Source organism: Pezoporus occidentalis, unplaced genomic scaffold (genome assembly GCF_034315485.1).
Source record: "Pezoporus occidentalis ecotype Australia unplaced genomic scaffold, CSIRO_AGI_Poc_V1 ctg11, whole genome shotgun sequence".
NCBI classification, from domain to species: domain Eukaryota; kingdom Metazoa; phylum Chordata; class Aves; order Psittaciformes; family Psittacidae; genus Pezoporus; species Pezoporus occidentalis.
This window is the reverse complement of record NW_026912886.1, coordinates 4,888,560-4,906,606: the sequence shown is the minus strand read 5'-3', so window position 1 is coordinate 4,906,606 and position 18,047 is coordinate 4,888,560. Positions and strand designations below refer to the sequence as shown.

Here is an 18,047-nt window from a genome sequence, read left to right as displayed (position 1 = left end):
ATATAAATTCATGTAAAGAAAGAGAAATTAAAAAAAAAAAGATTCTCATTAAAAAAATAAATATGTAAGCTCACAAGTGAAAATAATCATATCCTCCTTTTACCAGTGGAGAGAACTTGGATTGAAAAATAATTACATATATTTTCTGGAAGCAGATCACTCAACAGTGTCAGGTATCAGGTGGCAGACACATCCTGAGCAGCAGCATTGTACCAGATTACCTTTTTCTATTGAATAGAGTGGAATGAAAGTATAGACAGTTGCGATATAGTATAGATAAAAATATGATATAAACAACTCCTTTTGGTTTTGTTTGGGGTTTTTTTTCAATGTCTTTCTAAATTCTTGATTCAGCATGTAGATCTGAAATGATGAGACCTCTTAATTGAAGTCAGCTTATAGGACTGAAATGTAATATCAGACATTAAAGTAGAAATGGTAATATGGAAAAGCAGAAATACTGGGAAAGACTTGACTAAGTAGTAGGGTTGTTCTGCAGCTTCTACTCTTATGCCCTTTAGCCAAACACCATCTTGACAGCTTGTTCCAGCTTAGTGCTTTTCATTATTCCAAGTGAAAAAGTATTTTCATGTGCCCTGTCTTAGTCCACATTTACCTTCTGCTTCTGTTCAGTTACTCTCTGCATATTCCTTACCATACAGTTATAACAAATTGTTATATATGCAATTAACAGTTGCAGATGTAACAAACAATTGTGACATCACATTACAGCAAAGTAAATGAACCACAGTGACTGCTGGAACTGAAGGATTCAAGGAGAAAATCAGTATTCCACATCAAGGGCCCTGATGTCTGAGAAGGTGAGTGAAAGAAAGGAAGAAGAGCCAAGTTTGCACATTTTCGGAAGGATACGGAGATGCAGCTGTGTAACTTTGACTCGTGCTAAGGCTTGTTGTGGACTCTGCTTACTGAACTGTAAGTCAGCAGTGATCAGGTTTTTGTTCCAAGTAAATTTAATTTCTTTTTTTTGTTTTTTATTTGACCCAAATGCACACTTGAGATCAGATTCTCAGTCAGCGTCCACCAGACTAACTCTTTTCACTTCAGTGGAACTCCCTTGCTTGCATAAGTTGGAAACCTGGCCTTAGGACAATCAGGTTGCTATGGGAAACTTGTTCAGAATAAATAGAAATTAAAAAAGATATGCAAATATTCTGATCCAAAACACAAGCCTGAAAAGGAATATGTTAACAGCTTCACTATTATGAAATAATAGCATGATCCTCAAACAACATAAGCACTAGACATTTTGGTGGGCGGGGCTAAATCAAGACCACGCATAATGCAAGTGACTGTAGGCTCTCATGAAATCCTGCCCTGAATTTTCTTCACTGTCACACTTCACAGACTTGTGACCTTGTGGGTTATTGCAGAATCACAAGGAAGGAACCTCTCTAGATCTAGTTCAACATCCCAGCTAAAAATCGGGGTCAGCAAGAGGAGGTTTCCCAGCATTGTGTCCAGTCATGTTTTGACTGGTTCCAAGGACAGAAACTCCCTATCCTCTCTGGTCTACCAGTTTCAATGTTAAACTACCCTCACAGTAAAAATGAGGTTTTTTGTATTTAGGTGAATCTGAGTTTCAGTTTGTGCCCATTGCCTCTTTACCTGTTATTAGGCAACGAGAAGAGTCAGGCTTGTTTACACCCTCCCATCAGGTATTGATAAATATTGATAAACCACCCAACTTCCCTGAACTTTCTTTAGTTGAGGCTAAACAGTCTCAGCTCTCACGTCTTCTGAGGTGTAGCTATCATCCAGATCCTGTTTATTGGAAGAAATAAAAAGCAAACCCCCCCAAAAATCCCCAGTATTTATCTGAACAAGTAGTCATAAACACTACAGTTTTTATAATTCAGTGCTTTGAGTATTGTAAAATATTTTAACATGGTATGAGAATATCTCCTATCCAGTGAAGTGCTGCAGTAGAATTAGGAATTCATGAGGTGTATTAAATTCAGCTTGTCTTTGTGCAATATGTATTCACACTTCATTTAGAAAACGAAGTCTACTTATGCTTAGAGATAGCTAACATAGTAAAGTAAGTTCTGACAATGTGAATATGTTTAAAAAAGGAAAAAAATAACTAAACCTTCTATATTGCACTTCAGATGCTTTGCAAGTGGTAACATCAAAGTGTAAGAACTCCTGAAGTATGTTCTTATTAAAATAGTTGCACTGGGTTTGTTACTGCTGGCAAAGATAGCATTCAGAAATGTGTTTAGACTAGAGACTGCTGCATACAGCAGATAAAAGTTGAGGAAATGAGGGTGAGGAAACAGTTGTAATATTTCTCCTTTCTTCTTCCATCTCAGAGTGTATACAGAGGGAGAAAGAATTTGTCATTGGTCTTTCACTGCTGCATCAATTGGCTGGCTTTCCTCCATGTGAAATATGGGAGGAGCATGCAGGAAAAGTGAAACACTTGCAGTGAGGAAACAGGAGGAAAAGAGTAATTTAGTCTTAAAGCGAAACGGATTTTTCCTCATTTGTTAAAAAAAAGCTTAATTTCAATTTATGTTCTTTAAAATATTTTTCTACTGGAATGGAACTTCTTTCTGTAAAAGGTAGGGTTTGTTTTTTTTATCATGCAAGCTTCTTAACTAGTGTGACATAATTATTAGGTGGCTGTAAAAAACAACTGAGCAACTTGACAGACTGCAGATGTGCATTGCTCATTTAAGTGAGCGGGAATATTTCTTGCAGTACTTCCTTCAAGGGAAGCCACCTAAGTACAGTGTGTCAGTTCTGCAATCTTGCGTTTTAACTGCTGCAGAGTTTAAGTGGCTTGTAGCTGAGAGACAGTTTGTTCTATCATTTCTGTTGAAAGTGAAAGATTTTCAGTGTGAGACATGATGGAATTATTGCAGAATGTCTGACAGTTGAAATGTGATGCAATTCCGTAGAATACTTGGGGATGCTTAGAGATGGATGAAAGCAAGAATAAGGAAAAGGATGGTAGATGAAGTTAGACAAGTGGGAAGGGAATCATAAAGCAGTGGGAAGCTTTTGGGAACCGTTGCAATGTGAAGTTATGGACCCAGCTTTTGTTTTATTGGCAATTACTAGATCATAAGTAAAATAGTGAAATATGAGGTATATGTAAGTAGACTGCAGTGATATTGCATTCAAATTGAACTGTTCTATATGTGTTGATATGGCAGGAAAATTTCAAATATTAAATATTTCAAAATATTTAATTATATTCTTCAAGTCTAAATTCAGTGAACTTTAGTAGTCAGGCACTTCATAAAAAATGATGACCAGGTTAGATTTTTATGGTTATGATAACTATATGAACTAGTCCTCTTAGCTTCAGGGCATTTTTCATTCATGTAAGTCGTACCATAGCAGGGAACTTAAGGCTGTTGAACAAAGTCAGAATTTCAAATGTTCACTTTTTAATTGGAAGTGTTTACTGCAGTATATCTTTTATACTAGGCAGAGAAAATACAATTTAATAAAGGATTCTTTGTAAGATGATAGAAGTACTTTTTATGAAGTCTGTGAGACTTCTGTGACTCCTCAACAGAGAAGAATTTTGAACTATCATTATGAGGTGATGGATAGCATGCTACATCACCTGGTCACCTGGTCTCCATTCTCCCCTTTGTGTTGTATCCATGTATTTATTAAGTTTCTGTAAACTGCAAAGACTTTCCACATGTTTTCTTTCTCAAAGAATTCTGAGTAATCAGATTATCTTGCTCCTAAGGTGCTTCCATTTTTTTTTCTTGTTTTCATTTTTGAGGGGATTTTTGTACCCCAGAAATTCCTTAGATTTATTTTCATAAAAGTTATTGGCAATCATTGTTAAGCTAGTATCTGATTTTTTTTTTTTTTTCCTTATAGTGAAAAAAGGAAGGTTGGATAAAGCAGCTGGTAAGTCTGGTTTCCTTTCTTATTTAGGCTTTATATTTTTGTTTCCTGGGCATCCGTGTGTGTATCACACTAAAGAATATTTAAGCCTGGGACTAATTGCATGCATTTCATCAACAGTTCAATACAAAACAAATGATGAAAGAATTAAAAGAAATATGTATACTTAACAAATTAAGAAACAGGATTGTAGCCTCAAACAATCTGTAATTTTCAGGTATGAATCATTGTCTCTCAAACTAGTGGTATTTAAAAAATATTTCCACTAAAAAAGAAAACTTACATAATTTGATGGGGAAAAATAGAAGGTTGATTAGGTTTGATCACCTGGTGTGATATGTAGGATCATGAAATTTTCAACTGAGAAAGAGATTATAGTTGAATATCAAGATAATAGAGCAATGAAACAGAGTCCCACTAAAAATGTGTCTTGAGGTCTGTCTTGTTAGTTATGGCTTCATTTAAAGAAGCTTTAATTTCAGAGGAAGGTTTGTTGTAGTATTTTTATTTAAATGTAGGTATAAATGTGAGTGTTCAAACTGGCTGGATTTACACATTGTAGGCTGCTGTTTTCAGCCAAGTGATTTAATGGAGAGTTCCTTTGAAAATTTCTCAGTCCCCGAGTTGAAAGCCTCCAAAGGACAAACAAATTCACAAATTTTGTTTTGTTTATGTTGGTTACACAGAGTAAGCAAAAGGATGGTATGTGAATCATGCATTGTTGGCACCATTCTCTGCAAATAAGTCACCAGCCTTCTAGGTCTGTATTGACTTTGTTAAGTTTTTTTCGGTCTAAGAACAAAGCCATGTTTGAGAAGGCTATTGCACTGAATTACACAAAATGGAAAACATTGATCACTGTTGATTTTTGTTTATTGAAAAAATACTTCACATTACATACCATCCAGTCCTTTTGTCAAACATAATCATCAGTCCTAATCGATAAGATCTGCATACAGGATGTACACAGCCAACTCTTCTCCCTCATTTTTTAAATGCAGTGTAATTTGATACAGCCTATTCAACAGGCAGTTGTAGACAGTGACAACTTCCCTCCAACTCAGACCAGCTGATTGACCTGTGGCAACAAAGAAAGCTCAACATTACTTCTGCTCTTGGCTGTATCTCATGTATGTTTTGGCAGTAATTCTGTTTTTTAATAAAAAGGGGTTTATTGATTTGGTCTTTTTTTTTTCCTTTTTTTTTTTTATTACCATATGTAAGTATTGATCCTTATGTGGGATGCTGGAGGCTAATGAAGGATTTGTTGTATGCATGCAAGCTAAGAAGCTTTCCTGAGCAGCCACATTCATCGAGATGATATAATAGGCCCTTTGCTTCCTTAGATCCCTGTGCAAGGCCCTAAAGGATATAGAGCTTTTCCTTCCTTTGTTGTGCTTTTTTCTCTCAGTGATATTTTCAAGCACTTTGATTTATTTTTTATTTTATTTTACTCTTTTTGCTGAGTAATTCATGCTGATGGCTTGCATGAGTACTCATACTCTGTGATTATAGTTGTTTGTGAAAATGTTTGAGTTCATTTGGGACTGCATTTGAGATCCATTTTGCTGCTAGACAGATCTAGATTCCCACACAAAGGCAAGACTGAATTACATGTTGCAAGTCTATGAACTTGCCTTAATTGGATATAAAACCCCATTAGCCAGTCACCAATATTATCATGCCATTTGAAAATCAAAGAAAATCCTAAATTGCAGAAAGGGAGCATGTACTTTTTTGATGCAGGAGCTGTCAGGGAGATTGATAAATAATCTGAGAAGCCATGCCTGGAAGCTGATCCTTAAAATACTTGCTCACATTAGAATTGTGTCCTCTCCCACCTATGATGGGCAGAAGTTTTCCTGTCATAATCCCATTAGAATTGACAAGAATTTAATCGTTAAAATACACTTATCTTAACCATACCTCTGAAGGTTTTTTTAATGGAGTAAGAGTTAAAATGCCTGCTACCATGGGGTTGAAAGTTTCCAGCTTCTAGGTGGAAATAAAGTTGATTTTAATGTGCTGGTTATTTCTTTTTCAGATGCATTCAAAACCTATGTTGTTTTGAAAGTCCAAAATTTAAAAAGCGCTACAGTAGACAGAAGAGGAAGTGAACCTTGCTGGGAACAGGACTTCATGTTGTAAGTAACAGGGAATTCTTATCAATTGGTTCTGTTGTCTTTCCTGTGTTTGGATAGTTTAGAGCAGTTAATAACACCTGCGATAATGTACAGACCACAGAAGCAAGGAAAAAGTACCCAGCTCAGAGAAAGGTGCCAGGCTATTTCTAGTGAACAGGATAAACATTAATTTGCAAGCAGATTGCTGCAGATCAAGGCATAGCAGTCAACAAGGAGAAAGTATTTGTCTCCAGTATCTTTAATTCCATGTAATGTTTTAGGAATACAGGAAAGAGAAGGAGAACTTGAACTGATCCTCATGCAACTTTTGTTTCAGTCAATTTCCTTTCTGTATGACTCATTTTATACATTCCTTTATCTACTTAATTGCCAGTTTAGGTAGTTTTTTGTTTGGTTTTTTTTTTTTACTAACCTGTACTGTTTCTCACTTCTGTCTGCAGATCTTTGTCCACTTCACTCAACTCTCCATCTTGTTATTCAGTTTTTATTATCCTCTTGTCTCTAGAACCTTATATACACCTGACTGGTCAAGAGGGTCCAGACACTAATTTACATACTTACTGACATTCTGAGGAAACCTCCTTTCAACTGTCCACTTGAAAGCAGTAAAACCAATAAATATGTAGCCTCATTAGATGCTGAAATTATATGTTGATTCTCTACTGGTTTTGGTCTTTCTTTTTTCCCTGCACAAATCTTCCTCTGTCACCACATCCTTGTTGTGGGAACATAGATTTTATTCCCGAGATCTAGAGGTGCTTGAAATTTTTTTACAGAATTAAGCATTTAATTGGCTTTGCTTATTTGTAAGAAAAATGTACTTTTGACTATATTTTTTTCCCCTAATCCAAGTATTTTTAGTATTTAGTCAGAAGAATGCAGGTGGTTTAAATTATTTTTCCATACTTTCTGGTTACCAAAACCCCCATTAACATCTTCTGACAGACTGCATATGCTGAAAATGACATTTTAATTGAAATACATCCCCCTCATGTAATTTTTTTCTGTATTAAAAGCAGCATTTCTAAAATCGGAATTTTTTTCTTCATAGATACTCCCCATAAATTAATTTTATTTTGCAGTGCTTTTTATCTCAATTAGGGACTTAATCACAAATTTTTCCTAGTTTTATTAATTGAATTTGGAATGTGTTTGGTATTGCGCAACTGATTTCTTAGATAACAGTAGCAGACTACTATCTTACTTAACTAGAGCCTGAATGACCGAAGGGCCTGTTATGTTAAACCAACATACATACATTCTTTACATGCCATCGTATGGCTAGATCTAATGATATAATAAAGAAGTAATGAAAAATTCTGACTCCTGACCACATAAAATTAATCTAGCTCTAATTTCTCCACCATTCCACAGCCATCAGGTTTCTCTAGCAGACTGTTCAGAGCTACGGGCTAAATTATCCAAACAGGAGTATCGTATCTGTGCTTGAAAATGCAAAAGAAACTAATATCAATAGTTAGCTCAGTTAGCTTTTTAAAATACTATTCCTATACTGCAGCTTTGACTTGTTTGTCCTGTTTCAGTGTAGAGGAAGCATTGCTGTATGATAATACTGAGTTAAAAGGATTTATTTTCTCTTAGCACTTTACTAATCCAGACAATAGTTCTATAAAACATTGGGTGTGGATTTGATGACAATGTATCAGCATATCAGGAAGTAGATCGTTTAAATTTCAGCACTTGGCCTTAGTGCAGGAGGCAATTAAATATATTTTTAAGTATGTGTAACCTATCCTCTAAATTTTACCGATATCATGAGTAAACCCCAGCAAGCAACCAAATACAGTACAGCCACTCACTCACTCCCTTCCCCACCCCTGGTAGGATGGAGAGGAGAATTGGAAAATGGTAAAAAATGTAGGTTGAGAGAAGAACAGTTTAATAATTGCAATAAAGTAAGATATAATAATAGAAATAATAATAACAACAACAATAATAATAATGATAGGGAAAAGAGACAAAATTCAGGAAACACAAGTGATGCACAATACAATTGCTTACCAGCTGCTGACCGATGCCCAGCCAGTCCCAGATTAGTGGCTTCTGGCCAACTCCCCCTGTTTATATACTGAGCAGATTATTATATGTTATGGAATATCCCTGTGGCTAGTTTGGGTCAGCTGTCTTGATTGAGCACCTCCTCATTGGCAGAGCTTGCGAAACTGAAAAGTCCCTGCTTTTGGAGTAAGCACTACTTAGCAACAACTAAAACATCTGTGTGTTATCACTATTCTCATAGTAATGCCAAAACACAGCCCTGTACCAGCTACTAGGAAGAAAATGAACACTATCCCAGCTGAAACCAGGACACCTGAGGAATGTGCTAAAATATTTAATACATTAGCTTTGCTGTTGTATAAGTGCTTTCCTTTTAATTATACTGTATGTAAATGAAAGTGTTCCGTGACATCAGTGGGAGCAATTTATTAGGATTATTTTCTTAGTTTGCAATTAAAATGTTACAACAGAGAACACTAATCATAACATACTTTTCTAGCAAGTATGTTATGAGGTTGGTGCAGCTCCATCTACTGCTACTATACAGCACAGCAGACTTAAAAGGTATTTACAAATATATTTATGTAGACTTTGTAAAGTCATTGACTCACTGAATAGTTTTGGTTAGAAGGGACCTTTAAAGGTCATCTAATCCACCACCCCCTGCAATTGGCAGGGACATCTGCCCATCGATCAGGTTCCCCAGAGCCACATCCAGCCTGCCCTTAAATGTTTCCAGGGATTGCACATTCACCACCTCTCTGGGCAACCCATGCCAGTATTTTACCACCCTCATTGTAAACAATTTCTTTTCCCGCATCAAGCCTGACTCTCCCCTCTTTTAGTTTAAACCCATCCCCAATATCCTATTACAACACTTCCTGCTTAAAAAGTCTCTCCCCACCTTTCTTATAGGCCCCTTGTAAATCATATTGTAGTTCAGTTTTTAAAGGGCTCTTTCCATCTCTGCCTGTAAAAACCAGCGAGTTTTTATTAGCCCATGGCAGGGGAGTTGGAACTAGATGATCTTAAGGTCCTTTCCAACCCGAACCATTCTATGATTCTACGCAGCTATTACCAGCTTGCATTTTAGAAATGAGTGTTGTTTAAGCTTTCAGTGTGTAGTGTCACTGTTCACTTATCAGTGCAACAGTTTCAAAGTTGGGGTCTGAAAATATCAGAAGAATTTACAATCCATCTTCCATAACGTATTTATAAAGGGAGAAGCTGAACAAAACAAAAATTATCTATTCTACTGCACGAGTAACAGCCGAAAATTAGACACTGAGGCAGCCAACATAATGTTTTTAGAGTAATGCAATGAGTTCAGTACCTGTCTCAGGGGTGGTAGCCTTTGCCCTTCTCAGATTTCACCTGTCCTTTTCCTGGTACCTTGAAGTACATGATGATTCACTGTGTGACACCACACAAAGCAGCTGAAGATTAGTTTTAGTAATTAAAATGATTTTAGTCAAATGAAGGTTACATAATCTGTTACAGCAGAGACTCTAATGCCTACTTTATCATACCGTTCATGTTTACAGAACTGGTCTGTAACTGCTTATAGTAATATACAAAGGAATACTAGACATTCCATGAGGAAATAAATTCTCTCTTAATTTTAGTTCAGTGCATGGGTGAGTCATATGATCTGGTAAAATTTTATTTTAAATGTAATACAAAAAAAGGTTATGGTATGTTTTTTTTCATTTGTTTTTGTCAAAACCAACTAGTAACCAAATGCATCCATCCTATGAGTAGAACTAAAATAGAGCCTGGATCTGCAGCACTCGACATTGACAGCTGTTTTCCCACTGTATTTTTGCCTTATAGTGCAACTTCTGAATTCTGTGAGAGAAACAATCTCCAAATATCTTTTGTGCCTGGACTTCTTTACAAAAAGAACAAGAAATTGGTCTCACGCTTCCTCTTCTAGATTTTTGTGAGGGAAGACAGATTCCCCTCCCCATACCATTATAAATTATTCTTAGTTGATGATCCATGTTGATTGACAGTGTGTACCATCAGAGTTGACATTGCCAGCTCTTACTGTTTCAGTGAAATGTTCTGAGTTCTATGTTCAAAAGACTGATCATTTTTGTAGATCCCAGTTTTACGTAAAAACATCTGACAAAAGCCTAGCTATTTTACACTATTCCTGTGCTTAGCAAGTTTGCTACAATGGAATCTTGGAATGCAGGGCTGGCCTGCAGAGACAACTGAGGAATTCCATATGCAGAAGCTGCTCAGAAGAAGCTATAGCAGAACTAAATTCATTTCCTGTTCTTGGTCTCCTTGGTTTGTCCTCATCAGTTTGTAAGAGCAGCCCTGAACAGTGGGACTTCACCTGTCCAGTCTAACCTTTGTATCATTCCTGCTATCTTACAATTTATGAGTGTTCTGAGAACAAACCACCTCTGTATTTGCTATAAGTCAATAACTCAAGTTATTATGATAGGTTACTGAGCACTTGAGTCTGCATTTTCAGTTTAATTGTTTGTGTATTCATTGTTTTTAGTGAAATCTGTGATGATGGAAAGGGCTTCATTATCGAGTTGTGGAAGAAAGGCTTTCTTTGGGATAGCATTTTAGGAATTTTATGGATTCCCTTTGCAACTGTGGAACATGCAACAGATGTAAGTTGACTTTCTGTGGAAATAGAAATATACATCAGTCATAAATGTCATTACAGTCTTTGGGAAGCTAAGAATCAGAAATTAATTGCATTTTACTCAGTATTTTCCATTTCATTTGTTTCAGTCTGGAATATTGTGGCGTAATGTACATGTGACTCTCTGACAACTGAGAGCCAGAGAAATGGCTCACATACTGAGTCAAGTATAATTCAGTAAGTGGGTTAGAATTCATCTGCACTCTCAAATTATTGGGGAGATAAGGATAGTTTGGTTTATGTGATAAGAGTGAGGGAATTTCAAATTCAGGTTCTCAGCCTGTTCCTCATTGTGTGACCTTGAGTAAATCTCTATTAAAATAGGCAAAATACTGTTCTGTCTGTCAAGGGAATTGGCTGTTGTCTCAAAGAGGAAAACAGCAATTTGCCCCATGGTACTATGGAAGGAATTAATAGTACAATAAGTACATAGAGAAGGATGAGTGAAGAAAATGGATCAATCCCAAGAGTTATTATGTATCCAGTGTAGTTATAGTTAGCCACCAGAATGAGCATGCTTGCTCTCACTAGGCTAGAAAACAAAGAAAAAGGGTTTCTGGGAGTTTGGAAATACTAAAAGCAATCTGCAAGTGCTGTTAAATTGTCTGAGATTGGAAAAAGTAAGAGGTGCCCTATGCTAATCTTACGCTAATACTCCACAATTCTCCCATGCATAAATATGCTTTCCTACACACAGTCTTTTTTTAACAGAGTAACTGTAAAATAGAAAAGGTGAATTAAATCCTTGCAAATAAAATTAAGTTTGCCTTTTAAACATTTTTTTAAAAAATACAAAAGGCAATTGATGATGAGGTAAAGGAGAGAGAAACCGAAAAACTTCTTCCTACAGCGTCTCCCATCAGACTCTGTAGCCATTTCTTTATAGGAACTAATAAATATTCATATATACATTTAACTGGCATTTCAATAATTCTGCTCAGAATGGAAGCAAGGAAATAAAGTAATTCCTGCCTGAATTAGAAGTTTCTCTGTATCAGAGCTGCCAACTACCATTTCAGGGCCCAAGACAAGTTGTTTTGTTCTGCTACCCTAGCTGTTGAGTTATGACTTGCTGACAGAGACTGTAGATTAACAGTAAATACTGAAATGTTAAACAAAGATTCAAGAGTAGGGCTTGCTTCTTAATTGCCTGAGACCTTCTAGGCCTTCATTTATAATAAGGCCACCGTGGAACTTTCCTGATTATTTGTCCTCCTCATGTTAACCCCACATCTCTGCTCTGGGCTTTATGACTCAGAAATAACCTAAAAGGGAGCGTTACTTCAGAAGCTTTCTTTTGGTTTGGTTACTAGCGTATATTGATTGCTTCAGTCTTTCTAGAATGTACTTGTTCAGCACCAGTTGAAAGGGGAACTGGAAAATCTCAGTTCATAACAGGAATTTCCAATATTTGTGTTTCTTGGGTCTTAATCATCTGATGATCTTAGTATGTATTTGTTTATATTGTAGAGAAAATACTTTCCGGTTTCTTATTTCATGCCTATTAGAAAATATGATGAAGTCCTAACTATTACTTACATAAACAAAAGTTGGAAGTCTACAAGGGATCCTGAGCCTACTGGTGCTATAACAAAACTCCTGTTGACTTAGGGGGACCCTTCATCCAGGAAAAAGTGGAGAATGCTATGAATCCTATGCAGGAAACTTTCAGAATTTTTTTTTTGTAGGAAGGTCCAGGTTCCTGGTGGACATTGCATTCTGAAGTAATAAAATATGGAAGCGAAATTCAAGGCACAAAAACCCCAACTTCACATGAGATCTTACTGGATGTCTACTTTGTGTTACCATTTGGTGAGTTATACATTGAGGTTTCTCTCGAGCCTTACAACGGTTCCATTCATATTCCATATTCTATTCCATAAAATTCCTGAAATATAGTGGCAAATAGTAATTTTTTTATGAATAAATGCTTATTCATCACTGGAGCATTAGTGTAAGTAATACTTGGTGAGTAATTAAATCAAGAGCCACTTCCCACAAGGAACTGGATGAACAATCACACTGATTCATGTTCATCCACACAGGGATTGTAGAGCTCAATCTACTAGAGTCTGTGTGTTACCGCTCTGTATCATGTCAGCTTTGACCTGCTGTTTGTGCAAAGCAAATGTAGGAAAAATCTAGGGCTTCACAGCTGTTTTATCTTGTTAGCAAAGGTTGTCTGCCTTTATGAATAGTGCGTATGAAGATGGAAAATGCATGTATGTGTGTGAAAATAGTGTATTTGAAGGTAGAAATGGAAACTAATCATAAAATAATGCATCATCTCACATTATTTCCAGATTCAGACCATGGTTCAATATGCCAAATAAGTTTGCAAAGTACCTCAATATTATACTCTGTAAACAGTCTAATGAACTAAAATTTATACAAGAATAAAAGTAAAAAATGTGAAGAAATGTTAACGAGTCATTACTTATCTTTTGGGGGGGTAACTGTGAACTGTTGTAGATTTTTATGAGCCACAGCAGGGCCCCTACTTTTTTTTTTTTTTCCTTTTATTGTATGATTCTTTAAACCTTTGAATCTGCAGAATGTTTTAAGTGTGTCCTTACGTAGTTTTCCTATCTAGAAATTTGGTGTAAGTCTCTTATAGAAACTCTAATTGTATGTTTACAAGCTGGAAATTGAGGTTGTTGCTGATTTCAAGCTGCTGCTTAGAGGGATTTTTTGTTTGTAGGTTGATGCCTGTATTCTGTTTTGAAATGTATCTGAGAGTTTTTTTAAAGACAGTCTCTGGGTCTGTAGTCTTGGGGCACTATAGAAATCCTGCAGAGGTCACTCTTACACTATAGTTTTCTGTGCAGAGGGAAGAATTCTCAATACGCAGAGGTATTGAGAAAGCTACATGTTTACTCTCTACCTGGAATTTGACTAAGGGATTACATTTCGATTGCTTATTCTGTTGAATGACTCTCAGCTTAGCTGTGATCAGCTGAGAATCTCACCTTGACTATTGAGATCAGAACAGCCTCTTTGTTACAATAAATTACATTGGAAAGGTAGAAGACTGAAGTTATTTTTCACATTTCTTGAAATATGTCCATTTAAGAATGCCAGATACTAAGTAGAAATATAAAAGCCTTACATGCTGGTTTAACAATATGGACTTGAACCACTGCATATAATAAACATCCTTATTTCATTCATGAGTGGGTTTTCTTTTCCTTACAATTATTATCTAATGTTAGTTGTGGTAGCAGTAAGATTGTCATTTCACCACTGCCATCTAGACTGAGCTCCATTAAAAGGCCACTAAGTAAGATAATGATCTCATGTAACTTAAATTCTGCAAGCAAATTCCCAGTCATAAAATACAGGCTCTAGATGAATATCACTGCTGAATTGCAAACATTTTTATATTTCTAAGTTGGGTTTTTAAAGGATAATCAGTCTTTGTCATGAAATACAAGAATGATTTCTAGAGTAAAATGTTCTGCAGGATAGCAGCTTTTACCTCCAATTGTAGATGGGACTTGCCAGGTTTCTCCAAAGAGATACAAACTTGGAAAAAAATTAGTTCTAGGCTAATAGGACGTGGAATAAAAGTAAACCCTGATTCCTTACTTTAAAAAAAAATAACATACAGAACCAAAACCAAACAAAACCCCACAACAAAACAAAAAATCCAAACCACAAACAACAAACCCCCACCACAAAGAAAAAAAAAAACCAGGAAAAAAAACCCTACCACAACAAACAAGGGAAGGAAAAGCAAAACATTCCAAACAAAACCAACAGACCAAAACACTCAGAGCAAAACCTCTTCACGTTTTTGCGTGCGCTGCATGGCCAGTTGAGAATCAAAGTTGGACTGGAAAACTGAGAGATCGATTTTCTTGCCAGTCCACTTTTCAATTGTAAAATTAACTGTTTCCAAGTTTGTGTAACAAAAAGGTAACTGGTTCAGGTCTCCAGGTTTTCAGAGCAGCAGTCAGAAGATGATCTAGGAAGTCTGTTTCTGCTATTCTTGTAAAAAGTGATTTAATTACAATAATGTTTTGTAATTGACTGTATTAATTCCCTTTTACTGTGAATTCAATTAATTAATTTCATTAATTGAACGTGTACTTTCTCTTTTAGAAGTTTCTTTTGTGAAATGGCCTGAAAGATTTTTAGTGGCTTTTTCCTTCTCTGCAGATACCCACAAAGATTTAGACTTCAGAGGCTGGCACAGAGGGGCATCCCTCCAAGATACAGGACATTCATATCAAGATACATATGATAGCCTGTCATCCATGGAAAGTGATTTCAGCATACAAGAAAGCAAACTAAGGTATTCTATCATTTTCATGTCATCTGTGACTTGTCATCTATTGACATGATTGACATCACACATCTATCACAATATTCATTGGCTTTTCTATTTATTTATTTAAAAAAATATATATTGTCATAAATATACAATTATTTTAAGCAAATGTGTGACTAGAAGTTTTATAAACATACAAAACCATGAAGCATATGTCTCCATTATTATGGTGGAGCATCTAAAGTTTTTGACAGCTTCAAACAACAGAATTTCATCTTGTAATGTGAGGCATTAGAATGTCTGATGTTACTGGTATTTGCATGATCTTTAATGACTTTCCAGTTTGTGGTTCACAAGCATTGTGCTGCCTGCATGATATTTTGATGTCTTGTGGTCATTAAAGTTAAATAAATTAGAGAGAGCAATAGAAAGAATAAGTAACCATTATTAGAGTGCTCAGTAGGTCAGCAAAATTGGCAGATGAGTGGTCTGTAAGATACCTTGTTACTCTCTTTCTGGATATGCGTTAAGTTCTATGTGGCTAAATACTGAGAGCACCTCAGTGGTAATGAAAGTGCAAAGAACTGCAGCATTCTCTATCTGCAGCTGTGACTGCTTTTACTTTTAAACACGCTGGAAAATCTGCATTGCTGGGACTTAAGAAAGTCACCTCAGCAGCTCACTGGGAGGAGCCCTGCTGTTCTCTAATAGCCTTTAACCATGTCTCAGTATGGAGCAGGAAGGGGCCTTCTTCTCTGATGAAGTCATTGCCATGAAGCAACAAAACCTGGTTCATCCAGAGTTGAAATAAATGCTATACAGATTGTTAATAACTGCTTACAACCAAAAATAAAGAATTCAAGGACACTGCCACAAACTGAAAACTATATACCAACCCATCAAAGGAAGATTCTTGATGACAGCAGTGAGATGTGAAAAAGTTTGTTGCATGGCTCTATGTTCTGTAAACAATATGCCTAATGACACTAAATTATAATAGAGCAACATAAAATTGAAAAGCACAAACAGAACAGTGGTGGATTTATATTCATATTTTCAGAAATTCAGAATCCTGCTTGATTTAAAGTATTTAGAAGCCAACCACAAGTCTTGTGTTGTTCTTCTAAAACACTGAAGCAGTGAAATATTTAGCTATTGCTTTTTTGAGGTAGAGAGTAAACAGTGTGGAACTAGAGATACTGGCGAGTGAAAGTGATAGCCAAGAGACTCTCATCTTCTGCTACAGCACTCTCTCATCATTCACTATTTCTCATCTCTGATAGCCTGCCATGAAAATCAATAAATTCATAAATGCTCATGAGATGACCATTTTGCCTAGTGTGATTACTGTTAGGCTCGGCTTCCTCTGTATAGGAGGGGAGACAAACTCCATAGAGCAGTTCTGTGTAGCTGTTGCTCTTAATCAGCAATATTAATATCTAAACCTAAGACTTCTGTGAGATGACCAGCTTAATCTGGTCCAACACTGTGCTAAGAAAGCTGGACTGGAGGAACATCAGCTATTGGTTAGAATAAGGAGATCAAAAGAATGTGTGAACAAAAAAGTAACATATTGTGAAATAAATGTCCCCTCTTGGAGTATTAAAGAGCTTAAAAGCTTCTATCCAACAGGTCTTGAGTGATATGGGTTTCATGACTAAGGCTAACAATAGATGGTTAAAAGTAGTGTGTTTCACAACGATATAAACATCTTTTAAATTAAATTGGACTTAATGATAGTGTTGACCCTTAAGGCTTTGCGTGTCTTTCCTGTTCTCACCCTTGGGTGTGTGTCTACATAGGATTCAGCTATTCAATAGTGACTTTCTGAAAGCATAAGAGAGGAAGGGAGGCAAGTCCTGACATGATTCGGGTATTGTAACTCATTGATTGGCTCTGGAGAGCAGGAAAAGCACCTGATTCCACTTTTGAAGCTAATGTATTTACTTAGGCAGGCTACCACACTTTCTGGAACTTTTCCAGAAGGGAATTAGTTTTTTTTCTTGATTTCATTTGAGCAAGGAACAATGCTAGGGTGGCAAAGCAAGACAAGGGAAGATAATCCGTGTCTTCTTGCTTCCCTGAGAGGAGAAGATGATGGTGCCTTATGGGTGGAAGGTGTAAGGAATGAAGTGGCAACAACTGTATTTCTTCCCTGCTATTATAACTTTCTGTTAAGTGGAGATGAATGCTTGGGAGGGAGTCCAGCCAGCCTCTCAAAATATCACTCAGCAGTGGTCTGAGCAGAAAGAGCTTTCTGTGTGCTGGTATAATCACTTCTCTTCCCATCTGCCTGCAAAGGCAAACTGGGGAGTAGCGCAGGAGGAGCCGTCTCTCTTTACTGTTGATTTTGGCTTTCATACTTGCTGTCACAGACTGTATTACGTTTGATTCATTGTGTCCTCTATAGTAACTCAGGAAAGACACAGTCTGTGAGCAGCTGACACTCAAAACGGTGTGTTGCCCTGCTGAGGGGTGGAACAGGCTCTTGGGAAACGCAACAGGAATTACATTGAGCATCAGGCACATGGCTCATGTTTAAGCCATGTCTTACAGCAGTGGTCCCAGAAAAATAGCTCAAACCTGAGAGAAATGATGGTAAAGACTATTACTTCATTAAGTTATGTATTCTCTGAGGGGATAACGTGTTGTGTATGCATTTAAAATGACCTTTCTGTATACAGTAAAAAAAGCAGAGTCCTAATGCATGTAGCTTCCACAAAATCACTAGGAAATAAATATTGCAAAAAGATCCTAAAGCTCATGAGAGTAATTCGCCAGTATCTTGCACATATACAGGGTGCTATAGGACCTTTTTGGCTGTTGTGATCCCTGGCCTGGTTACATTTACTAGCAAGTTCTTGCAAGGTATTTACAGAGAAGTACAACTGCTTCCTTAGGGTGAGAGCTGTCAGTAGTGGCAATACTCGAGCTATTTCTCTCTGTTTTTCAAAGCACACATCCAGTCATCAGCAAATCATCTGGGCAGACATGTCTTTCTCAACAGAGATCTGAGCCTCTGAACAGGATAAGTTAAGCC

General features: G+C 36.6%; 1 protein-coding gene across 1 annotated transcript in view; it reads left to right on the top strand.

Moving 5' to 3' along the window:
* The first annotated feature begins 2,367 nt into the window (after positions 1–2,367).
* Positions 2,368–18,047, top strand: part of LOC134168419 (protein unc-13 homolog A-like) — a 37,894-nt gene continuing 22,214 nt past the window's right edge. The window contains exons 1-6 of the mRNA XM_062628099.1: positions 2,368–2,588; positions 3,874–3,903; positions 5,945–6,044; positions 10,582–10,699; positions 12,423–12,546; positions 14,896–15,031. Coding sequence (XP_062484083.1) covers positions 2,567–2,588; positions 3,874–3,903; positions 5,945–6,044; positions 10,582–10,699; positions 12,423–12,546; positions 14,896–15,031 — 530 coding nt within the window. The 5' untranslated portion in view covers positions 2,368–2,566. The remainder of the gene's footprint in view (positions 2,589–3,873; positions 3,904–5,944; positions 6,045–10,581; positions 10,700–12,422; positions 12,547–14,895; positions 15,032–18,047) is intronic.